The sequence below is a fragment of the Dysidea avara genome, chromosome 5, assembly GCF_963678975.1.
Source record: "Dysidea avara chromosome 5, odDysAvar1.4, whole genome shotgun sequence".
Taxonomy (NCBI): domain Eukaryota; kingdom Metazoa; phylum Porifera; class Demospongiae; order Dictyoceratida; family Dysideidae; genus Dysidea; species Dysidea avara.
The window spans coordinates 25,335,670-25,361,654 of NC_089276.1; the positions used below are offsets into that span (position 1 = coordinate 25,335,670).

General features: G+C 36.7%; 2 protein-coding genes across 3 annotated transcripts; one reads left to right on the forward strand and one right to left on the reverse strand.

Annotated features, from left to right (window-relative positions):
• Positions 1–6,088: 6,088 nt before the first annotated feature.
• LOC136256057 (general transcription and DNA repair factor IIH helicase/translocase subunit XPB-like) lies at positions 6,089–23,826 on the forward strand. Of its 2 annotated transcripts, XM_066048980.1 has the most exons (13): positions 6,091–6,168; positions 20,699–20,764; positions 21,069–21,110; positions 21,161–21,183; positions 21,229–21,300; positions 21,354–21,450; positions 21,900–21,947; positions 22,039–22,068; positions 23,166–23,205; positions 23,258–23,307; positions 23,352–23,420; positions 23,475–23,558; positions 23,729–23,826. In XM_066048980.1, exons 2-8 carry the CDS (start codon positions 20,711–20,713, stop codon positions 22,063–22,065), a joined length of 363 nt encoding a protein of 120 aa, XP_065905052.1. In that variant the 5' UTR covers positions 6,091–6,168; positions 20,699–20,710; the 3' UTR covers positions 22,066–22,068; positions 23,166–23,205; positions 23,258–23,307; positions 23,352–23,420; positions 23,475–23,558; positions 23,729–23,826. The 2 variants fall into 2 exon arrangements, with proteins under 2 accessions (XP_065905051.1, XP_065905052.1); XM_066048979.1 differs by having other exon boundaries at positions 6,089–6,168; positions 21,900–22,068.
• Positions 12,478–19,610, reverse strand: LOC136255139 (ribonuclease inhibitor-like). The gene is made up of 4 exons (XM_066047859.1): positions 19,522–19,610; positions 17,651–18,159; positions 17,282–17,558; positions 12,478–12,937 (listed from the first exon to the last, which is right to left on the reverse strand). Exons 1-4 carry the CDS (start codon positions 19,608–19,610, stop codon positions 12,478–12,480), a joined length of 1,335 nt encoding a protein of 444 aa, XP_065903931.1.
• Positions 23,827–25,985: the final 2,159 nt, after the last annotated feature.

Sequence of the window (25,985 nt, forward strand, 5' to 3'; positions counted from 1 at the left end):
AGTTTAAAACTTGGGCTGTGATCAGTGTCAGTTAGCCGATATAATATTGTTGAGCACGATTCGTGTGTTATGCCCTATGGGATGGTTTGGTTGTAGCTAGTTAAGGAAGAATCAGTACTGTAGTTGCCTAATGGCTGGAAAGCTGTTCTGAAGTAAGCCAAGCCCCAAGGGGTTTCTGGAAACCTCAGAACCCACCCCCACCCCCAAAACCACCCCTGGAATTATATGTGGTGCTGAAGTCCAGAATTTCTGGTAGCAGGCGTATGTAACCTTAGTAAAATGCTTCAGTCACAAAAAGACCCAAACACCCAAACATCAAGTTTGTAGCTAGCTAAAATTGAGTTATATATAGTACTATTAAGTTTCTGGTATATAGACATTTGGCACAATGGTTAGATAGCAGCACACGTGTCAAGAAGAGAAAGAAATTTAGTTTCAGTTTGTGCAATATTTTCCCTTTCTGTAATTAGCTATAGTTTACACAAATCAATAAATGTGACCGGATTTTGGAAAATCAGCCTTAATGTCACATTGTACAACTGGAATATTTATGATAAAATAAGGCATTACAAACTTTTATTCAGTAGATCAGTAGTTAGTACTGTGAATTACCTGAAATTCTGTGAAATATTTTACTAGGCGCATAAGTATGTGCTTTAGTGGTGACACATAAGTGTAGATTTCCATGTATTTCAAATGTGACATTAAGACTGATTTTCCAAAAACAAATGCTGTTAGTGCTTGACTGCTCTATTTGAGTATTTCAGTCTATACAAAAAAAGCTTGAACACCTCTCTTCAATACTTGGATTACTCTCATCACTCATTACATTCATACATACAGAAAATATTATCACTTCCCTGTGCTCTTTTCTATTCTTAATTACACTTAACATGTAACTGCACCTGTTGTTTCTACTAGCTTCCTAGCTAGGAAATATTTTAAAATTCCGAAGGGGTGCTCAAGCACTACTCTAAATCTGCCCTTGACAACTGCTCAAACCTAAAAGGATATTTAATATCCTTCCGATTATGAACTTGTCTGCACAATAAATTAATGGTTTTGCATAGCATGGCAGCTGCTTCTCTCTGAACCAGAGATGGGTGTTCTTCCAAATGCCGCCTAGCCCATCAGTACTATGAGGTTAAACCAGGCCTTATAGATGAGCTGTACTTGTTGAACCACCAGCTAACAAGTGTAAGACATTCAAGAGATAATACAAGCTTCTACTATAGTGACACTTTATGTACTGGCTGCACTGTAGCTGCAGCACTCAGGTTGCAAGACTCTCTATATGCAAAACCTGGTGGGATTCCATGACCAAGTGCTATTTAATGAGCTTCCAAACCACCCCTAAATGACAGGCAGGCCCATACATTTCACTGACAAGTGCCTTGCTGTGGGGCAATCCAATAGCAAGGAAAGTACAATGCAAAGAACCACATCTCATTAAAAGCTACTATTTAAAATGATCGGTTTAAGTCTGTCTTTATACTCACTCCACAGCTGCAATTGCCACTCTTGAAGGTACTGTGTTTCCCAATATCTCACCAATGAATATTACAACAGAAGGTGTGTGTACCTGTACTTCAACTATTGCAAAAATTAGATCCAAACAAATCAGCTGGTCCAGATGGAACAGCATCAAAATTTTTTAAAGGACACTACTGTCGGCATAGCTCCTGATCTCACACTCATACATAAAGCTTCATTACATCAGGCTTCCTTCACAAGGACACCAGTGTACAGGAAGACTCTGCATACTAATCGACCATACTATAGACCTATGTGCATCCCTGGCTAGAACGCATTATCTCATTAGCCATAGCTATAGTGACTATACAATATCATGTACATTGATTTAGAAAAAAAACAAAAACAACTGAGACACTGCTGTTAGAGACTATACTAATACCTGGCTATCCACATAACTCTTCTGTACGAATGACTCATAGAGTACAGTAATGCAGCTAATTGGTACTGTATGGAAAGTACGGCAGGCATACTTTGGCACTTTGATCCTCACATGCAATGTCTAGTATTGGTAAAAATCTATGGGAAGGTGTCATGCACCTATCAGTGTCATGTCCCATCCCCACCCCCTCCCGGGGCATCTCCATATGTGATTGTCGATTCTTGTCTACATTCCTGGGGCAATTGACAGCCATCCAGCTCTATGCTCACATACCATAAATGGCTATTCATGTCACATGAATTGAATATATGCATCTAGCTAGTTACCCTCCTACAAAAGGTGAGGACATAATGGGGATTTGACAGCCAATTGTTTTTCATGGCAGACACTCATCTCCTGTATTCCTTCACCCTCAGCATGACATTGATCGGCGCATTACTTGAAAGTTGATTGTAATTAAGCCTGTTTCAAATCAAATTGCAAGATTCCTGCTCTGAATCTCCAGACTCCACCTTTATACTGCAGCCATACAACAACGTTTGTGATATGTCCCTTGTACACGAGGGTACATGAGGTTACAGAATTGCCACTGAGGAGAATTGATGAGAACAATTGAGAGTTGAAGTGTGAAAATGAAGCAAGAGTTGAAGCAACGAAATGACTGTTTGAGTGTTGAAGTATGAATATGAAGCAAGAGTTGAAGTGGTGAAATGACTATTTGAGTGTTGAAGTGTGAATATGAAGCAATAGTTGAAGTGGTGAAATGACTGTTTGAGAGTTGAAGTGTGAATATGAAGCAAGAGTTGAAGTGCTGAAATGACTGTTTGAGAGTTGAAGTGTGAATATGAAGCAATAGTTGAAGTGGTGAAATGACTGTTTGAGTGTTGAAGTGTGAATATGAAGCAAGAGTTGAAGTGGTGAAATGACTGTTTGAGTGTTGAAGTGTGAATATGAAGCAAGAGGTGAAGTGGTGAAATGACTGTTTGAGTGTTGAAGTGTGAATATGAAGCAATAGTTGAAGTGGTGAAATGACTGTTTGAGTGTTGAAGTGTGAATATGAAGCAAGAGTTGAAGTGGTGAAATGACTGTTTGAGTGTTGAAGTGTGAATATGAAGCAAGAGTTGAAGTGCTGAAATGACTGTTTGAGTGTTGAAGTGTGAATATGAAGCAATAGTTGAAGTGCTGAAATGACTGTTTGAGAGTTGAAGTGTGAATATGAAGCAAGAGTTGAAGTGCTGAAATGACTGTTTGAGAGTTGAAGTGTGAATATGAAGCAATAGTTGAAGTGGTGAAATGACTGTTTGAGTTTTGAAGTGTGAACATGAAGCAATAGTTGAAGTGGTGAAATGACTGTTTGAGAGTTGAAGTATGAATATGAAGCAATAGTTGAAGTGGTGAAATGACTGTTTGAGAGTTGAAGTGTGAATATGAAGCAAGAGTTGAAGTGCTGAAATGACTGTTTGAGTGTTGAAGTGTGAATATGAAGCAATAGTTGAAGTAGTGAAATGACTGTTTGAGAGTTGAAGTGTGAATATGAAGCAATAGTTGAAGTGGTGAAATGACTGTTTGAGTTTTGAAGTGTGAATATGAAGCAATAGTTGAAGTGGTGAAATGACTGTTTGAGAGAATATGAAGCAAAGGTTGAAGTGGTGAAATGATTGTTTGAGAGTTATGAAGCAATAGTTGAAGTGGTGAAATGACTATTTGAGTGTTGAAAGTTGAAATGCCTATATGTATAAATATGCGAAAGGCATGCAAGCATACACAAAATGATACATGCATTTATTTATATAGTACATACTTAAAAATGGATTTTTGTCCACAACGGCATTCCATAGACTTGTCATATTTTGATATAGACTTGTTATATTCTTGTCATATTATGATCGGACTTGTAGCAATGATCATAGGTGTAGCACAAAGGGGGCTGCAGGGGCTGGAGCCCCCACTCCTATTTTAGAGGGAGCTAAATCCCTCTACTTTTAAGATCATTATACTCTAATAGAGCATTCAGTTACTCTAATAGAACAGTCATTTATTCAAATAAAGATTCCAACTGCATTTTACACAAAATATTAGTCAAATTTTTTACCACATTCCATCTCAGACAGTTCATTTTTCAAAACTTTCCTGTGGGGGCATGCCCCCAGACTCCCCTAGACCGAGTGTGCTTCACACATAAAATGTGCACAAACATTAACCATTCTTCTTAGCCCCCTCTCTTTAGAATTTCTAGCTACGCCATTGGCAATGATTTTACATTTTTAATGCAGTGTAACCTCATTATAATGGAGCTATCTCTGTGATAAAAAATGTAGGCCCAAATAATGGGGTTAGAAGTATACATCATGCAAGCTGTGTTTGCGATCTACTTAAGGTGGCCACTATAACCAGGTGATCTTATTAAAGAGGTAGCTGCTAAAAACTCTCAGTAAAACATCAGTGAATGTGGGTTTACTGAAAAACTACTAAAATAACAAACAATTAACTGTTCCATATACTGGGGATGTACCACTCTAGTAAACTAAGAAACCTCACGCAGTGGGAGGTTCTGTCAAAACTACACAAAATTCATATACAGTAGATCTGGCACTGCATACTATTTATATGCCTACAAGTACAAGAACAATTAAGTGATTTTACATTTAAAAAGGAATCATAGAATTAAAAAGAAACAAGAATGGTCACCTATGCTTGTTAGTGGACATAATTTTAATCCCTAATTCAGTCTAGCTATAATGCATGTCTAGATTAACTTTGGGATTAATTATCTACTAATTTCTTTGTACATGTTTGGGTAACATGACTACGTATATATGTGAACCACCTTAAAAGAATAAATGTGCACCCCAAGTATTAAATAGTGTAAGGATAATGGTCCACTACACTTTGTTTCCAACTATGCTTAGTCCATTTCACAGTGCTAAAAAGACGAATAGTGCGAGAAGCATCTCTGTCAATGTTAGTGATTACAGAAGCCACAAAGATGCAAGCCACCAATCGACACCTTATACAGTCAGCAAAAAGAAATAGAACTTTAAGGGGTACAAAGGTGAGTGCATGATGGGGCATTGGTATGTCAAAATGCACCAGTCAGGCCTAATAGTGAAAAAATCAAGCCTGCAGCCTTATAATTGAGCTGCGCTTGTCTGAAGGCATCAGTCAGTCAGCCAGCAAAAATTCCATAACAACCCTCAATTTTCTTTACTGGTGACAATAGCTATGGCCTTATAATTATACACCAAGCATGTAGTTATATGATTACATTTAAAGGTGGTACTGTTTCCACAAGTCACATGTAACAATAGAAATTAAGGCTTGTGACCCTGTACGTACATGTTCCATGCGTATATGCTATTTGTAACATGGTCTACATGGAACTTCTATAAGCTGGTCACTATCTTGGCCCTAATAGGCAGGTGGATGCATGGCTTAGACAGGTAGATAAATATAATTGAAAGTAAGCCTTTATGTAGAGGTGGAATTTCTAAATTTGTTGTAAATTCAATGTGAACAAATGATCCAAAATTTTGGTTGTTTTAGCTACTTGTAATTAAAACAACTGATTTTTCGGTAGCAATAATCCTAGGTATCATACTTTTTCATTTTGGCATTAGGTAAGTAGCAGTGTGGGAAAACTTGAAAATGAATTATATTCTGTGCATGTTTACCATACAGTATATACATAGCTCAAACCTTTTGTGGTTATATTGCAGAGACAGCTACTTACAAGTAAAAAACCCAAATTGGCATAATTATAATCATGGAGATCAAACTGCTCTCACTAAATGGCAAAAGGAAAAGGTGTCCAGAGTTTTAATTAATAACTTGCATACCTATTCAGCTGGAGTCAATTATTTTCTATGTACCTTATTAACAAAACCCTAATTCATAAATAAATAGATCAGCCAATAGGAAATCTCATTTGTACAGTTGAATGATTAAGATTCAATGTTTCAAGTTAATAATTGTAGTAAGTTGTATCAACTTGACTTTTATTCTTGGCCACTTCAGATATCAGCTGTTTTGGTTGCCAGTTACTTTTATTTGGCCTCTTTTACAGTCAAGCAGGGGCGTAGGCAGGATTTCCAAAAGGGGGGTTCTGCCCTAAGTATAGAATCTCCACAGCGGGAGTCTGGGGCCGTGTACACGTGTAAACATGTGTATTCTTATAAATTCATTCGCAATAGCGAGTAGAGGTACTTGAATTCCTCTGCCTGAAGACCTGTAGCTACCCATTTCAGTGGATTTGTGTAAGTTAATTCAGTTCTAGTTAACCAGTATCACGATTTAATAAACTTAACTCTGAAAAGGGGGTTCGTCCGAACCCTTTGAACCCCCTGGCTACGCCCCTGTCAAGGTATTCTTTGGTGATCATAGTCATTTGTAGTAACATTGTTGGTTCTTGGCTGCTCTAGATATCAGCTCTTTCAGTTACCCATTAATTTCATGGAGTGTTTTTCTACAGCTTATCTGTTTTTGCATGGAGCTACAGATATTTGTAGTTTCTTGGATGTATCTTTTTTTACAGCAAAGGTGTTTTTGGGGGTATATATAGTACACAGGTAGTAGATAGTTAGTGTTTATATATATATATTGCTGTAATCTTTTCTGAGACAGTCGTTATTGCTGAGATAAGTGTGCATATACTATTGAATTGCATCATGATAATAATGCAGCTTGGGTTAGGTGGGAAAGTCTGAAATAATTCCCTTAACCCACAAATGTTATGACTGGTTGTCACATGACATTTTAGATTTTTTTTTGTTTATAGCCATACATGGTAATCCAAAATATTTTCAGTGTGATTAATAGTGTTGGCTTTTTTGGTACAGTATTAGAAGTTAGACAGGAAAGAAACTACTGTATATTTGCATATCCTAATTATACAAGCAGGTTCAAATAAAAAAATTTCAATTACAAATATATAAAAGTTAGAAAACAAGGGAGGTTGTCTACATCTTCAGATATACTAGTGAACATTTAATTATAATCCCTCTTTCAGTCTATATATACCCATGACTGAATTAGGGACTAAATGTCCACTAATATATATTCAGGTGTATAGACAACCTCCCTTATTCCTAATCAAACTAATTTTTCCTTGTATATACTTTATTGTTTTGTATCATGACATTTTTTACACAAAATAAAGGAATTGACACTACATAGTTCATGAATTCTGTATACCTATCGAACATTATTTACCTGTATGTGCATCCCCTATAAGTATTGTGTAACCAGTAAATGTGTTTTTATAGTAGACCACAAAAACTACATTTTATTTGCAAATTTATAGCATACATTATAGACATTTTCCCAGTAGGAAAATACAGTGGAATCACTCTTAACAAACTCCCTGACTTAAGGATACAATATAAAAAACCTCCATAATAAGGACGTGGTCCCAACAGGTCTGGTTAATACTTTTTTTTACCTGTGGTCCCAACAGGTCTGGTTAATACTTTTTTTTACCTCTGAAAGAGGAGCATAACAATCAGTAGCTTTTACATAAAACATGTCATTCATTAGATACTAGCTTTTACACACTTAAAAATATGGGTAGGTAGAATTCAAGGAAAACAGGTATGACCCATGGAATATGCCTGATAAAGGTCATCATGCAATACATAGATTGTTTTACAGTACAATGTTTCTTTGCAGCATTGTTTGGATCCTTTATTGAAACACTCTAATAGAGCAGTCACTAGCTATCCCATTATGCAGCTAAGGACCAGCATTAAAAGCCTAGTAGTTGATGGACTAGCTGTCATAGATTAGGCATACAAACTAGCTAAGCCATCGATGGCTTAGCTAGGTTGTATACCTAATCTATGACAGCTAGTCCATCAACTACTCAATGGCTTAGCTAGTCTGTATACCTAATCTATAATAGCTACTCCATCAACTGCTAGGCTTTTAATGCTGGTCCTTAGCTGCATAATGGGATAGCTAGTGACTGCTCTATTAGAGTATATTGTCCTTAGTCTCATTGGAGCCATGCACCTACATATACACATCATGATATCAACATTAAAAGTTATCTACTCCCTTGAAGCCATAAAATTTATCCATTATAGTGTGAATAAGTTTGCAAAATTCTAATTAACTGAAAATACATGCATAATTATTATAGATGAGGGAAGTTTTACCTGCAACCTCAGGAAAAAGTCACATGATGGGTATGTGTATATGTAGGTGCATGGCTCCAATGAGGAGACTAAGGACAATATGCACAGTCATGGGGACTCCTCTTGGAGCCACTTCAGCTTGACAAGCATACCGGTGCTGCATGCATGCTCCCATCATATGACTTCTTATCTGGAAGCAGTATAGGTGCAGTTTTTGCAGCCTATAATAGGCATATAATATGCACTGTCAGTTACATGTAACTAGAATACTTTGTGAATCTCGGATTTCATCAGCATTAATTTAGTTAAATATTATTTTAAATTGTTTATGGTTTCAAAGGAGTAGCTAACTTTCAATATTGATGACTTAGCTAGTCTATATACTAATCTATGATAGCTATAGTCCATTAATTCACAGGCCATCAATGTGGGTCCTGGAATAGTTAGCAAACATTCTTAACTGCTCTATTAGAGTATCAGGGGTGGCTCCAGGGGGGTTTCTGAGGTTTCCAGAAACCGGTCAGGTTCAAACTCTAATAGAGCAGTCAATCACTCTAATAAAGCAGTCACAGTATTTAGAGCAGTAGTGTAGCAAGCTATGTAACTATAAATGAGGATTTTCATGTACTTTATCAGTGGTATTACTATATAGTTAGTGGAGGGCAGTTATTCTCAGCAAACAGTTACCCTTGTTTGTTTTTTTTGGTCTTCACCAAAGATCTAGCTATGCTCTTGATCAGAAACCAGTCACCAAAAATCCTAGAGCCACCTATGTAGAGTATTTTAATGCAGGTGACTGCTCTATTAGAGGGTCATTCCATGCCAAATCAACAAAAAAAAAATCCCGACCCCTTCGGATTTTCATGAAATTTGGCATAGACATGGACTCTACTAAAAAACTTTTTCACACCAAAATTTGGCCCATTCTATTGATCTCCCTTTAAGATATGACCACTCCAAGTTTGTTACAAAATACTACACTGGTTTAATAAAGTGGTCGTAACTTTGTCAGTGATTATCACAAAACCTTTCTGTTTAGATTTCTGGAATGCTTATTATATTCTCTTTCAAGTGATATATAATTCATTATAATTACTCAAAGGAAAATGTCAAACCACAAAAACGTGACTTTTTCCTTTGATCTTACTTTTTTCAATAAAGGATATTTCAATTACTTTCATTTTTTGTTCAAATATTCCTTTAATATCCTTCTTTCATGACAGTAAGTGTGAAGTTGGGATGGCAAGTAGATCATGAGTTGTGGCTACATACGTAATTTTACATGCTACTGGGGGTTATAAGTATGAACACTACTATAACAATACAAAATTTTTAATTAAATTATAGTATGGAATCTCATCACAACGTGGCCAAGTTGCAATACACATACAGTTGGAGGCATAGTATAGAAGTATCATAAGGTGATTAAACAGAAGTATCAATACTCTCCCACACCAATATCCCCTATTGTTATACATATCGATGCAGTTATAACAACATGATTTTGGTGCAAACACCATCAGGAGCCCATAATAGAGATTTTATGAACTATAGTTGGACAAAATTATCTTATGAAAGGTTTGAAAAATTATCTTATGAAAGGTTTGAAAAATTATCAGCAAATTATCTTATGAAAGGTTTGACAAAATTGTGGAAACTTCACATTAACATTATGAAGTTGGAGGGTAAATCATTCCTTATTCACCAAATTCACCAATTCTTCAGCTAAACCTTTCTATTATTCTGTAGGACATCTGTTTCTATGTACATGTCAGCAGACACTACATAACAACAGAAAAGTTTGGAGGGGGAAATATTTAGTGGAGAATTTGGTGAATAAGGAATGATTTACATTGGAACCTATCTAAGCCGGTCAAAACTTTGGGCCGGTCACCTTCAAGTAGGTGGATTAACATATAGGTATCTCATGTGGAGAATGTATAGTTGGCCCTTATACGGTAGTCTTTCTATACAGTCACTGTACTAAATCAAAACCCTCCAACTTCATAATTTTAATAGAGGCCTATTGTGAAGTTTCCACAATTCTGTCAAACTTTTCTCTTACAAAACTTACAGTATCATAAAATAATTTGCTGCTAAACCCTCCAACTATATGACATCAGGAGTTCATAAAATCTCTCCTGATGGTGTTTGCACCAAAATCATGTTGTTATCATAACTGCATCGATATACATAGCAATAGGGGATATTGGTGTGGCTTCAGCAATGGAGAGTATTGATACTTCTGTTTAATCACCTTATGATACTTCTATACTATGCCTCCAACTGTATGTGTATTGCAACTTGGCCACGTTGTGATGAGATTCCATACTATAATTTAATTTAAAAATTTGTATTGTTATAGTAGTGTTCATACTTATAACCCCCAGTAGCATGTAAAATTACATATGTAGCCACAACTCATGATCTACTTGCCATCCCAACTTCACACTTACTGTCATGAAAGAAGGGTATTAGAAGAATATTTGAACAAAAAATGAAAGTAATTGAAATATCCTTTTTGAAAAAAGTAAGATCAAAGGAAAATGTCACGTTTTTGTGATTTGACCTTTTCCTTTGAGTAATTATAATGAATTATATATCACTTGAAAGAGAATTTAATAAGCATTCCAAAAATCTAAACAGAAAGGTCTTGTGATAATCACTGACAAAGTTATGACCATTTTATTAAACCAGTGTAGTATTTTGTAACAAACTTGGAGTGGTCATATCTTAAAGGGAGATCAATAGAATGGGCCAAATTTTGGTGTGAGAAAGTTTCTTAGTAGAGTCCATGTCTATGCCAAATTTCATGAAAATCCGAAGGGGTCGGGATTTTTTTTTTGTTGATTTGGTATGGAATGACCCTAGAGTGTTTTAGCAAAAGGATTCAAACAATGCTGCAAAGATACTGATTGTGCTATAAAATCCAATTCCTTTATCAGACATTTTCTGTGGGCCAATCCCATTTTCCGTTCCTGTCCTGCTCCTGTTTTCCTTAAATTCTACTTACCTGAAAAAAATTACCAACACTCAAATTTGCTGAATGTCAAATTGCTCAGGAAATGTAATGGGATTATTTCATTGTCTGTAAAACTGAATACACAGCAGGTTTATATACACACGATGTCAACAATTGGTGCATATTTCAAGTTTTTACCATTGTGCAAGTGCAAATCACTCCATGTTCAAGACTAGCTATAATGGAATAATGGTAACAAGTACTAAACATATTCATAGCTCCTATAACAATCTAAAGTATAGCCAAGAGTTCATAATATATTATGAACTCTTGGTATAGTTAAACTTTTAAACTAGTATACACACTTAAAACTGATAGCACCTATAGTCTGTTCGCGTTCACCTGAGCCCTCGTTTCTTGATAATAATTCTTGTTACAAGGGCCAGCTGCTCAAACATTTAGTGGTGCTGTGAAGCCCTTCAAACACCGGAACTGTTTATCAAAAAAGCACTTTGACGTGGGCAAGAACAAGTGAGTTATGAGGTTATAAAAATATCCCATGCATTTAGTATGGACAATTCAGGCACGCAAACATGTTTACATCATGAAAACATGTTTGTTCCAGTACAAAACCATTGGGAGTGAACACATTTTCACTTCTTTGATATTACTGTATTTGGCAGTGGCTCAGGTGAACACAGACCGACTATAGAAGTGCTAAATTTTGACTAAAAATAGCACACATAGCACTTTAGTTTTAACAGTGTATATCTGCGTACAGTGACTAATGATGTGAGGGATAAATAGTTACAGCAATTTTCCTTATTATGATTAAATTTTACATTATTATGGTAAAATTAAATGCCACAATTTATGGAGAAAAATGCAGCAGTGCAAAGTTTTATGCATACACAAACAATGATATATGGCGTAGCTTTCTGAGTATCTAATTTTTAAACATTTTCCTGGTGGTATTATTTATTAACACTTTACAGTGACCAGCACTGAAGGTCTGACAGCAACACGTGCTGCAGCCTTTGGGCTGCCTAACCTAATTTCAAGGACTTAGACTATGCTTCCCTAGAATGCTTGTGCTTCACACTTCACATGCACAGAGTGTGCTTCACACAATGTACAGCAACTCCTCTCTCAGGCAACACCATGCATATTAGTAGCAATTTCACTATCTACAACGGCCTGGACAACTCAATTTTCCTTCCTCCAACCCTGTGAAATCAAAACCAAGGTAATATCATTGCAGCCATTCTTTAGTAGCCATCTTTGTGATTTCACAACTTTTTTCATCCTGGCATTCTGGGAGGTGTACTCTTTTTCACAGCTTTGAACTTAGTAATTTACTCTCTATATATAATATATGAAAAACAATTAAATTTATTAAATCACATATTATTATATAAGCTTATTTCCTAAATCTATAGTACCTGTAAAGTAGAAACACTTTATAAGCCTTATACTACTGCCTTATCAAGGTTAAGCACTGTCAGGTTAGTATTGTGTGATAGAACAGCTGCTATATCATCTGCTGCTTCTTCAGTAGCATTGATATTTCTCAATCCTAATACCTGTAAATTATTAAGATTTTGCAAGCTTTGTGCTATTTTAATAACACCTGCTGACTGTAAATTATTTCCATTAAGGTGAAGCACTGTCAGGTTAGTATTATGTGATAGAACAACTGCTATATCATCTGCTGCTTCTTCAGTAGCATTGATATTTCCCAATCTTAATTTCTGTAAAGTACTAACATTTTGCAAGCTTTGTGCTATTTTAATAACACCTGCTGACTGTAAATTATTTCCATGAAGGTCAAGCACTGTCAGGTTAGTATTATGTGATAGAACAGCTGCTATATCATCTGCTGCTTCTTCAGTAGCATTGATATTTCCCAATCTTAATTTCTGTAAAGTACTAACATTTTGCAAGCTTTGTGCTATTTTAATAACACCTGCTGACTGTAAATTATTTCCATGAAGGTCAAGCACTGTCAGGTTAGTATTATCTAATCAAAAACAGCCAAGCTGTAAAAAAAGGTGCGGCCCCCAAAAAGGCCATGGTGAAAAAAGATGTGAAATCCAAGGTGGCGGCCAAGAAATGGCTGTGATGGTAGGTTAATGGTTACATTTTAATAACAACAATTCAGTTGAATTTGGTGCCAAGACCAAGCAGCACAAAATTCACCTGAATTGTCGTTATTAAAATGTAACCATTAACCTACCATCACAGCCATTTCTTGGCCGCCACCTTGGATTTCACATCTTTTTTCACCATGGCCTTTTTGGGGGCCGCACCTTTTTTTACAGCTTGGCTGTTTTTGATTAGATATCACTTCTTTTTGTATTTGTATACTGCAAAGCCGGCCTATGGCTGGCTTTGGGGCTTTTTTAACTCATGTGTTTTTTCTTTACTACAGGAAGAAGAAAAGAACTTAAAGAAGAATTTTAGTACTTCAATTATTTTTGATTTTATTAGTAATTATACAAATTATATACATATATTTATTACATGCCCATTATTCCCCACAGGATATTTTTTTGCAGCTGATCTCTCTACTGGGTGACTTGAAATGTAGCTGAACTATATACAGGATGGTTTCTTTGTAGCTGAACTCTCTACAAGGTAACCTCTTCTAGCTGGTCTCTCTACAGGGTATTTTGTTTCTAGCTGAACTCTCTACAGGTGATTTGTTTGCAGCTAAACTCTCTACATGGTGGTTTCCTTGTTGCTGAACTCTCTACAGGGTGTTTTGCTTGTAGCTGAACTCTCTACAGGGTGATTTGTTTCTAGCTTATCTCTCTACAGGTTGATTTGTGTGTAACTGATCTCTCTACAAGCTGATTTGTTTGTAGCTGAATTCTCTGCAAAGTGTTTTGTTTGTAGCTGACCTCTCTTCAGGGTGATTTGTTTCTAGCTGATCTCTCTACAGGGTGATTTTTTTGTAGCTGACCTCTCTTCAGGGTGATTTGTTTCTAGCTGATCTCTGTACAGGGTGATTTTTTGTAGCTGACCTCTCTTCAGGGTGATTTGTTTCTAGCTGATTGCTCTGCAGCTAGGTTGATTTGCTTGTAGATGAACTCTCTACAGGGTAACTTGCTTGTAGCTGAACTCCTTACTTTGTGTCTAGTTTGTAGCTGATCTCTCTACAGGGTGATTTGCTTGTAGCTGAACTCCTTACTTTGTGTCTAGTTTGTAGCTGATCTCTCTACAGGGTGATTTGTTTGTAGCTGAACTCCTTACATTGTGTGTAGTTTCTAGCTGATCTCTCTACAGGGTGATTTGTTTGTAGCTGAACTCCTTACATTGTGTGTAGTTTCTAGCTGATCTCTCTACAGGGTGATTTGTTTGTAGCTGATCTCTATACAAGTTGATTTGTGTGTAGCTGATCTCTCTGCAGGGTGATTTGTTTGTAGCCGATCTCTCTACAAGGTAATTTGTTTGTAGCTGAACTATCTATAAGGTGATTTGTATGTAGCTAATCTCTCTGCAAATTGATTTGTTTTAGCTGAACTCTGATTTGTTTTTAGCTTATCTCTGTACAGGTTGATTTGTGTGTAACTGATCTCTCTACAAGCTGATTTGTTTGTAGCTGATCATTCTGCAGGTTGATTTGTTTCTAGATGATCTCTCTACAGGTTGATTTGTTTGTTGCTGATCGCTCTAAAGGTTGATTTGTTTGTAGCTGAACTCTCTGCAAAATGTTTTGTTTGTAGTTGATCTCTCTACAAGGTGATTTTTTGTAGCTGACCTCTCTTCAGGGTGATTTGTTTCTAGCTGATATCTCTACAGGGTGATTTTTTGTAGCTGACCTCTCTTCAGGGTGATTTGTTTCTAGCTGATCGCTCTACAGGTTGGTTTGTTTGTAGCTGAACTCTCTACACGGTGATTTGCTTGTAGCTGAACTCCTTACATTGTGTCTAGTTTCTAGCTGATCTCTCTACAGGGTGATTTGTTTGTAGCTGATCTCTCTACAAGTTGAATTGTGTGTAGCTGATCTCTCTGCAGGTTGATTTGTTTGTAGCTGATCTCTCTACAAGGTAATTTGTTTGTAGCTGAACTGTCTAAAAGGTGATTTGTTTGTAGCTGATCTCTCTGCAAGTTGATTTGTTTTAGCTGAACTCTCTACAGGGTGATTTATCTGTAGCTGAACTCCTTACATTGTGTGTAGTTTCTAGCTGATCTCTCTACAGGGTGATTTGTTTGTAGCTGATCTCTCTACAAGTTGATTTGTGTGTAGCTGATCTCTCTGCAGGTTGATTTGTTTGTAGCCGATCTCTCTATAGGGTAATTTGTTTGTAGCTGAACTCTCTATAAGGTGATTTGTTTGTAGTTGATCTCTCTGCAGGTTGATTTGTTTTAGCTGAACTCTCTACAGGCTGATTTGTTTGTAGCCGATCTCTCTACAGGGTAATTTGTTTGTAGCTGAACTCTCTACAAGTTGATTTGTTTGTAGCCGATCTCTCTACAGGGCAATTTGTTTATAGCTGATCTCTCTACAGGGTGATTTTTTTGTAGCTGACCTCTCTTCAGGGTGATTTGTTTCTAGCTGATATCTCTACAGGGTGATTTTTTGTAGCTGACCTCTCTTCAGGATGATTTGTTTCTAGCTGATCGCTCTACAGGTTGGTTTGTTTGTAGCTGAACTCTCTACAGGGTGATTTACTTGTAGCTGAACTCCTTACATTGTGTCTAGTTTCTAGCTGATCTCTCTACAGGGTGTTTTGTTTGTAGCTGATCTCTCTACAAGTTGAATTGTGTGTAGCTGATCTCTCTGCAGGTTGATTTGTTTGTAGCCGATCTCTCTACAAGGTAATTTGTTTGTAACTGAACTGTCTATAAGGTGATTTGTTTGTAGCTGATCTCTCTGCAGGTTGATTTGTTTTAGCTGAACTTTCTACAGGGTGATTTGTCTGTAGCTGAACTCCTTACATTGTGTGTAGTTTCTAGCTGATCTCTCTACAGGGTGATTTGTTTGTAGCTGATCTCTCTACAGGGTGATTTGTTTCTAGCTTATCTCTCTACAGGTAGATTTGTGTTGATTTGTTCATTGCTGATCGCTCTAAAGGTTGATTTGTTGCAGCTGAACACCCTGCAAAGTGTTTTGTTTGTAGCTGATCACTCTAAAGGGTAATTTGTTTGTAGCTGAACTCTCTCCACAATGACTTGTGTGTAGCTGAATTCTGTGTAACTGAATTCTCTAGAGAGTGACTTAATTGTAGCTGAATTCTCTACACAGTGCATGACTTGTTTATAGCTGAACTTTCTTCAGTGTGACTTGTAATGTTCTGAATCTCTATAGTGATACATTTGCTTAACTCTCCACATGGTGACTGTCTTCTTGCTGAACTGTCTATAAGATTAACTGTTTGCAGCTGAACTCCCTACAGAATAACTTGTGATGTAATAAAATTCTATAATGGAATAAATAAATTAGCCGAATGCTCTATTAGGGTGACTGTTCTATTAGAGTATCTCGATCTCGCATTTGCTACACGGAGTTGGCTTTCGAATCATGACTCAGTGGTTTGTAATCCGATTCTTCTGTATTACTGCAAGGACTTTCTATGAAGATTATTCCAGCTATACACCGATTTTCAGCTCATTGCTCTAAGCGGTTTGCCTAATAGGCGTGAAAACTAATACTTTTTTATTCATAAAAATCGATCGCGTAATTGTGACACAGGTTGGGTTTTGTCTCATATCTCCGTGGTCTTTATCTCGATTCCTTTCAAACCACCAAAAGGCACTCCTACGATGGTTACTCCATCTACATAGCAATTTTCAACTCATTCCATGAAGCGGTTTACCCTGTAGGCGTGACAACAAATCGATCTTGTTTTACGCGAATAATCGGTCATAACTCCTGAACCATTCATCGGATTTGTACCAAATTTGATGCTAGGATTCGCCGTTGGACTCCCTTTCTGTGTGCCAAATTTCAAGGCGATCGGAGTACGCGTTTGCTTGTTATAGCAATTTTTGCAAGTGTGCGAAAAGACGAAGAAGAAGAAGAAGAAAAAAAAAACGAAGAAAAAAAAACGAAACTTTGGCAGCTTGTATCTCGGAAATGGCTTGAGCGATTTCCTTCAAAGTTGGAATGTAGACTCCCTTGGCTGGCGGGCAACTGTGTAGCAAATTTGGTTCCAATCAGATAAGTGATCACCGAGATACAAAGGTGTGAAAATGACGTTTTCGTTCTTCCTGTCAATATACTCACGGGTGTGGCGCGCCGGCTTCTTGGGCCGCACGACACACTACCGTGTGTCTTGATGTGATAGAACAGCTGCTATATCATCTGCTGCTTCTTCAGTAGCATTGATATTTCCCAATCCTAATTTCTGTAAAGTACTAACATTTTGCAAGCTTTGTGCTATTTTAATAACACCTGCTGACTGTAAATTATTTCCATCAAGGTCAAGCACTGTCAGGTTAGTATTGTGTGATAGAACAGCTGCTATATCATCTGCTGCTTCTTCAGTAGCATTGATATTTCTCAATCCTTCTCTGCCTTCTGTGTACACCCTCCAGTGCCTAACTGGTAAAGTAGATAATAACAATAACAACAATAACATCTTAATTCCTGTAAAGTATTAACATTTTGCAAGCTTTGTGCTATTTTAATAACACCTGCTGACTGTAAATTATTTCCATGAAGGTCAAGCACTGTCAGGTTAGTATTGTGTGATAGAACAGCTGCTATATCATCTGCTGCTTCTTCAGTAGCATTGATATTTGCTAACCATAATTCCTGTAAAGTATTAACATTTTGCAAACTTTGTGCTATTTTAATAACACCTGCTGACTGTAAATTATTTCCATTAAGGTGAAACACTGTCAGGTTAGTATTGTGTGATAGAACAGCTGCTATATCATCTGCTGCTTCTTCAGTAGCATTGATATTTCCCAATCCTAATCCCTTTAAAGTATTAACATTTTGCAAACTTTGTGCTATTTTAATAACACCTGCTGACTGTAAATTATTTCCATTAAGATTAAGCTCTGTTAGGTTAGTATTGTGTGATAGAACAGCTGCTATATCATCTGCTGCTTCTTCAGTAGCATTGATATTTGTTAACCAACAGCACGATTGATCATGTGCGTGACATTGTAAATCGCTAAAACTAGCCAAACTAATCCTATTAGTTCGTTCTACGACTAAAAATAGATTTGTTAAACACTTACTGATATCCTTATCACCGAAATCGCAGCGGTTTGAGTACTAGAGAAAATCGCTCAGAGCCAGACGCGACCAGGAAGTACAATATAACACTTAAAGCATCACCTTACTTGTGTGTATGAAATCGGGGGGTGTCTCGAGGCAAATACAGCACTTGGCTTCGCCTCGTGCTGTATTAGCCTCTCGACACACCCCTTCATACTGTATTTTCCGTACACACGCACGGCGGTACTTTAACTCTAAGATAAAGAAATTAATTTAAAATATCAGTATTTTCAACTACAGCTGTACCTTAATAGAACATTCACTAATCTAATAGAGCAGTCATTTCCGTAGTTCGGTTAACCAAGAATTTGAGATAAGCAGGGTCCAGGTAACTGAGGTTCCACTGTACTACTGTACTGTATCATACTACCCTAGAGATGATTATTGATATATCAGACTATCATGACACTTCGGCTGTATTGATACCGATACTATATCATGCTTTTGTATTGATACTTTGATTGTGCAATCATGGAAAAGTGAAGGTCAGGTTTTGTGCAATTTAATAATGTAGCTGGATTGTTTCCAGTTTCCTAGAGTCTTAAAATTAGTTATACAGCTGTATAACAGTGCAGTGGAGTAATTGTTGGTACTGTATTTATACCATGAAAGTTATTGACCACCCACACAAATGAAGTTCTGTATTTTTGCACTATAATGACGTAGCTGGGTTGCTTACCACTTTCCTGAACTCTTTTAAAGCTAGCCATATAACAGTGCAATCAGTTATAGCTGGTACTTATCTATGAAAATTTATTAACACACATCTTAAGGCTGGTTTCCATCTGCCTGTATTGTTGCCTAGTCAGAGTTTCTACAGTAGCCTGCGACTTGCTGTGGTTGGCTATATTTTTCTGTATTTTATAAGTTTGGCTAACCTTGGAAGCGACGGTGGTAGCAAAGGTACACCTTAATTTGTTACAATATGGCACGTTACAGGTGTTTAAGTGACACTCTACACAAGCTAGGCCTGCGCCTATTATGCCGGCATAATCTTCAGAATAATAGGTCACCAATTTCATGTGAATAATTCCAGAATAATATGATGGTTTCAGGCATAATTTTAGAATTATCGGATGTTTAGGGGAATAATCGGTGGAAATAAGGGGTGTGTCTATTCTTGATTAGCTAGAAGAAAGAGTAAAATTACTAAGAATGATTTATAGTCGGCATTATTATACAGTACAAGTGTTGGCTGAAAAGCCTCTAAAAGATCAATATACTCTAATAGAATGCTCAAATACTCTAATAGAGCAGTCAGATCGTTTCATCCTACCAATCTGCAGCCAGCATCAGGGATGTAACTGTGCTATTCTGAAACTTGTGTATCTTATACCAGTGTATCTTCTTCAAGTCTTTGAACATATTGATATCATTACTGTATACTTGACTTAGCATATAGCTACAGCTTTAGTACACTAATAATATTATTGAAAACACTTCAATTATTACTGCAGATATTCTAAGTTTGATATAAGTTTGTTGTAACTGTTTACAGTTAGAAAAATGCTTCATTTTGGCTATTACGTCTGGCGAAACTACTTATAGCAGCATCTTGAAAACTAAATGACCAGCCACAGAATCTAAATGAGCATTATTATGGAATGATAGGCTTGATACAAGAATAAAAAAAGAATAATATGAGAAATTTTTCGGAAATTCTGGAAAGAATAATAGGTAAATTTTTTAGCATAATATACTCAGGCCTAACACAAGCGTGGTATACTCATAGGTAGAGCTGGGCAATATTTCAATATATTGGCAATATCGTGATATTGAACTACACAATATATCGTATCGAGGTAAATTATAGAGCCACAATAATATCGTCTAGACATTATAATCGCCTATGTCGCCTAATGGGAAATTCCAACTGTTGTTTGGCACCATTTCACATTCTATGATATAATATGATGCAATAATGTGTTATGTAATGTTACCAGTCTCATTGTTTGACAAATTTATTTGTAGTCAATATCGTGAATATAAGCTTGTCAATATAGTATCACACAGGACTGCTCGTAGGCACCATGCTTGGCTTCTCTTTGTGTTGAACTTTACTGACATCTTCTTGTGGTGTTTGTTTCAATTAACACATTGTTCTACCTGCAATGCCGGAACTTCTAACTTTTACGGTGGCTGCAGCACAGTTGTTGTGATACTGGCGAGGTATATTTCCATATTCATTAAAATGCCCCCTGTCAAGACCCTGGTAGTAATCGCAAGTAATGTGGCAGGCAGTTTGCGGCTATATGGAAACCAGCTATTAGAAAGATGTATCATGTTGTGTATCATATTATATTGGTGACTACTTGGGTGTTAGATACAGATATGCTCTTTCAGGTGTATTGCACATCACTAGTGTTCTATTATGGTTCAGATAGCCAGTTATAGTCCTTACTCATAACAATTATGGTACGCATGTATAGTGTTGATATAATGTGGTTTGTTAGGTCTGGTGTCCCATGACTCCTGAGTTCTATGCTGAATACTTGCAGATTAGAACACGCAGACGAAAGGTATGAACTTTATTATTTGCAATGGCACAAACATATACATAATATCTAATTGTTATTAGTACAATGAAACTGATAAAAGTAGACATTTGAGGTCAAGGACTCCTGTTTAGTTATGACATGTAAATAATGTAATTAAGCCCTTATTCCAAAGTAGTCCTTGTCTGGATAATCATGACACCTTGATGTTTAAGACATTTTTTGTCAGTTCCAGGGTGTTCATATTTCACAGGTTCCACCATAGTGTATACCCACACTGTATCTTCTGTAGTAATAATTTATTATGTTGCTATAATTTTGTCTACAGTTGGTGTATGTTATGAACCCCAACAAGTTCAGAGCTTGTCAGGTAATGCTCATAACTTGTTTACTGACTATAGTTGTGTTTGTTTTGTGTAGTTTTTGATGAATTATCATGAAAGGTATGAACATATGTTTCAATTGTACTATGTAAAGGTGTTTTGCAGGAGAAATGATAAGATTATAGTGTTTTCTGACATAGTGTTTGCATTGAGATTGTATGCCAAGAAATTAAATAGGTACATGAAATCTTGCTTTATATAATATTTATTTTGTGTGGTAACATGGTCAGGTGTTTTATTGATGGACAAACACCTCAGAATGAGAGGATGAGGATATTCCAGAACTTTGTATATAATCCTCTGGTCAATACAATATTTATTTCTAAAGTAAATATATTTAGTGATTTGTTTACATGTTCTACCGGTCAGTACTATAAGACCATGTCTGGCAAAAGTTGCTATGGCTTCAGAATTCACGATGTTTTATGGGAAAGTGAGGGCAAAAGTATCAAGTATTGTACTGCAAAAACCTTCCCTAAGCGGAATAACTCGCTGTGGAACAAGTATGTTATGTACATTTACCTAGTAATTACTTACTTTTTAATAGCAGTAGTTTATCTTTCAGTACGATTTCTTCACATTAGCATTAAAAACATTTCCTAACACGGAGTATGTATATTATTGCCCTCAAAAAATGGCAGATGCACTTTTCACGTAATATTTTTATGATGTAATAAAGTGCCGCGCCTTAGCGCACACATGGACTAGTGCAGTTGCTGTATGTATTAATCATTTGTGTATAAACACGTTATGCACACTGCATGTGACTTGTGTAGGTTGGGGACAACTCAATTGATCTTCCAGATGCCAATGTGTTGATTCAAGTGAGAGTGCAGATAATTATATGTGATGCTACTATAGTGTTTGAAAATGTTTACTGTCTTGTACCTAAGTGTATTGATACACTTTGTTTAGATATCAGCTCATGGAGGATCAAGATGACAGGTCAGATACTATTACTCTTAACAAGTACACGAGAAAAAAAAAAAGGAATTTTCAACTAGAGTAGGGACCATAGCACATCGATAAAAAGTACTGAAACAAGTTGGAGTAGTCCATGATATTAAATCACTGTAAAACTATAAGAAGTGTTATATCTCTACTGTGCTCAAGCTACCATAATGGAAATGCACAGTAGGGATATAACACTTCCTATTGTTTTACGATGATTTAATATCATGGACTACTCCAACTTGTTTCAGCACCTTTTATCGATGTGCTATGGTCCCTACTCTAATTGAAAATTCCAAAAAAATTTCGTGTACTTGTTTGTTAACTTTTTTGTAAATAATTTTATTATGACTGGTGAACCCACGCATACTGCATCTGAAATGACATCGTGTACCCCAGCTATATAAATTATTGTCTGAAAAGTGAAGTATCCATTACGCTTCGCTATCAGCTATGTTCAACCCGTTACACAGCAGTACAAATTAAGAATTGTTTGAAAAGCACCTCTTCAATCAAAATAGCTACTATGAAAAATACGGACGATTTCCATTACAAAGGGAAGCCATCACGTGCTACCGCCAAATCGACACCTTTTGCTGTCAGCAAAGATGAATGGGACACAAAGGAGGACACTAGTAAGTCCATGAAGAATGCATTGTACGTACTGCGGTATGCCAAAAGGCACCTTTTGGGCTGAAGCAACATCGAACAGTGAAAAAATCAAGCCCGTAGCCTTAGCCGTTATCGAGGTATGCTTGTCTGAAGGCATCATTCAGTCAGTCAGTTACTTACTCAGTCAGTAGAAAATTCCATCGAATAATTTTTAAAAAAAATTCCGTAACAACTTGTCGAAAGCATTTCGGGTCGATCTGAAAGCTTGTTTGGGCTTAGTTTTACCTCACCAATACTGCCTCATCGTTGTAAGGGAAAATTGAGGCTGGTTTTTAGGTGATATTATTTCGTGGGCCACGCCTACTCCTTTGTGGTCCCTACTATACAGTTACTATCATACTGTATGATTATTATAGCATTTTACCAAGAATCCATAATAATAAGTCCATTTATTATGGACTATTGATTTTACTTTGTAGGAAGCACAAAGACTGGGGAGAATCCTTAGACCAAAGAAAAGTAACTCTACTGTTTATTTACCTTTACAAACACTACCTTTGTTTGTTGGCAGATTCAGCTGCAGAAGAGTATAATGCATTTTTCTATTCACTAGTATCATCGGTTAGTGTAATGTACACAAAGCTCCCTTTTAACTCCATGAACAGGACACTGAGGAAATGTTTTACTCAACAAAACGTCAGAGATTTTTGGTTAATCAAGGATACAGTTTTAAAGTATGCAGAAGATATATTATCTATTGGTTAATGATTTCGTGTTGTCATGCAAAGGTGATTACCAGATTGGCTGGAATGGATGTTGAGCCAAACTTATCCCTGACTAGTAAAAAGGAGCAGGAGGATCTCTTAAGACAGGTACGGTGTGGATGGACCAATAAACATAAAAACCACATATGTTTAAGTAACTTTAAAAAGAAATAGCAACTGAAGGAAAAATTATTTGTACATAATATAGTAAATCATTTGGTTAATTTACCTGTTTATACAGAGTGTATTTTAGTTTGGCCACTGTTTGTACCGTTAAGGTTTTGGCAGCTACTGATGCTGATGCTGATGAAGAAGGGGCCATCCAGACTAAATCTGGAAGTAAACACAATCAAGTAAGCAAAATGTGAAAGCTCTGTCCAAATTCTCTTTTACCCCCATAGTTGTATGTATAGTTATAAATGGTCAAACGCAACATCTTGTGTTGCTTAGCATAGAGTGGAGTGATATGGTGAATATGTACTCTAGAGGTGCCCAGTATATCAGAAAATTCTATAATCTTGTTATGGTATTTTGAAAACAAAATTATCTATTTGGGAGATTGCTAAACTCAAAACATTAAATTGTACATACACAACATTTACACATGTCACATTATTATGTACCACATTAAACAAATAATATATATTTGTATTTTACTAGCCAATAGCTAGTTAGCTATGCGGAACAATTGCATAACTGAATTGGAGTGTTAGAACATTGTGTAGGTTACAAAATTTTTAAAATCATTTTTCTGGAACATAATACTGTATTAATACATCATCTATTTTTTAAAAAACAAGCCAATGTCTTTCAAAAAGTAAAATATCACCTAAAAAAATTGCCATTTTATAATTGTGGTTTGCTTGTTTGGTGCATGTGTTGATGATAGGGCTGAGCGATAGTGACTGTCCAAATGATATCAAGACACTGTTCACGATAGACGATAGTAAACGATAGTGATAATTCACCTATTTCCTATTAGTTACCTTCAAAGAGAGTTGTAAGGAGGGATGTATCCATGCATGTATTTTGCGTAAGATATTAAACAGCCTTTTAGGCTGGTTCTTGTTCCAAAAAGTTATTATTTTACAGTATTTTGCAGATATTTCTCCATATTTTACTTGTTAAATACTGTCCGATAGTAAATTTTCAAGCGATATAGGTAATACCAAGAGTTAATAATATAGAGAGGAGAGTGTCTAACGCCGTATAGTCCTGTAATAGATGATTGCGCAGAAGTTAAACGGCTTCCTTTCCGTGTAACGTACAGGCTTCTAGTATTTGTTCGTTTCCTTACCGCAATTAGTTTAGCCGCACCGTGATGAATCCTCGAGAATATTCGAAGACTGAGCTAAAGACTGAGCTGTATGTACAGGGAACAGTGCTCCTTCAATTGAAGAATGCTCAAAGGTAGGGTAACATGGCGACGCAGTGAAAATTCGAAGCGATACTCCGCCTTTGGTTCAGTGTTTATTGGTTTCTCAGACGCTCTCCCCCTGAGTTATCTTCGAGGTTAACAGCAACACTTCTTTACGCAACAGAGCGATGTTCTTCGTGGTGAACTTGAACATCGAGTTGAACGCACGCCCTTGTGTCTGGGATAGCCTTCCTTGATGAAACAAGACGATTTTTGCTGTGGACATGCCCTCCAACTTCAGTACACCACATTCCAAATTTGAGCGAAATCGCTTCACGCGTTCCCGAGATATGGGACTTCAAAAATTGGCTTAGTTTCTTGGGTTTTTTTTTCTTCTTATTTTTCTTCCTCTTTTCGCACACTTACAAAAACTGCTATAAAACGCGAACGCCATATCCGATTGCCTCGAAATTTGGCACACAGAAGGGGGATATAAAGGCGCATCTCGGTTCCAACTTCGGCTGGAATACGATAAACAGGCAAAGAGTTAAGAGCGATTATTCACGAAAAATAACACCAATATGTTGTCACGCCTACAGGATAAACCGCGTATGGGAAGAAGCTGAAAATCGGTGGGTGAATAGGTTAACTATTGAACCTCAAACCTTTTGTGGTTTGAAAGAAATCGAGCTTAAAACCAGGAAGATACAACGAAAAAAACAACAGTGTGTAACAATTACGTAATCGAGATTAGCTAATAAAAAACGACTGCTTGCCACGCCTACCAGATAAACCGCTTGGGATAATGCTTTGAAAATCGTTGTACAGATGGAGTAATCATCTTAGAAAGGCTCATCAATGGTGTAGAAGAATCAGACTTAAAGCCACGGAGTTATAACACGAAATCCAACTTGGTGTTGCAAGTGCGAGATCGAGATACTCTAATAGAGCAGTCACCCTGAAGAGAATTCAATTGATCAGCTAGAAACAAGAAACCTGTATAGAGATGAGCTACACACAAGTCACCGGGTAGAGAGATCAGCTAGAAGAAGTCACCTTGTAGGGAGTTCATGCAACTATGGAAAGAGATAGTTCATCTAGAAGAAATCACCTTGTAGAGTTCAGCTACAAAGAAACCATCATGTAGAGAGTTCAGCTACAAACAAATCTCCCTGTAG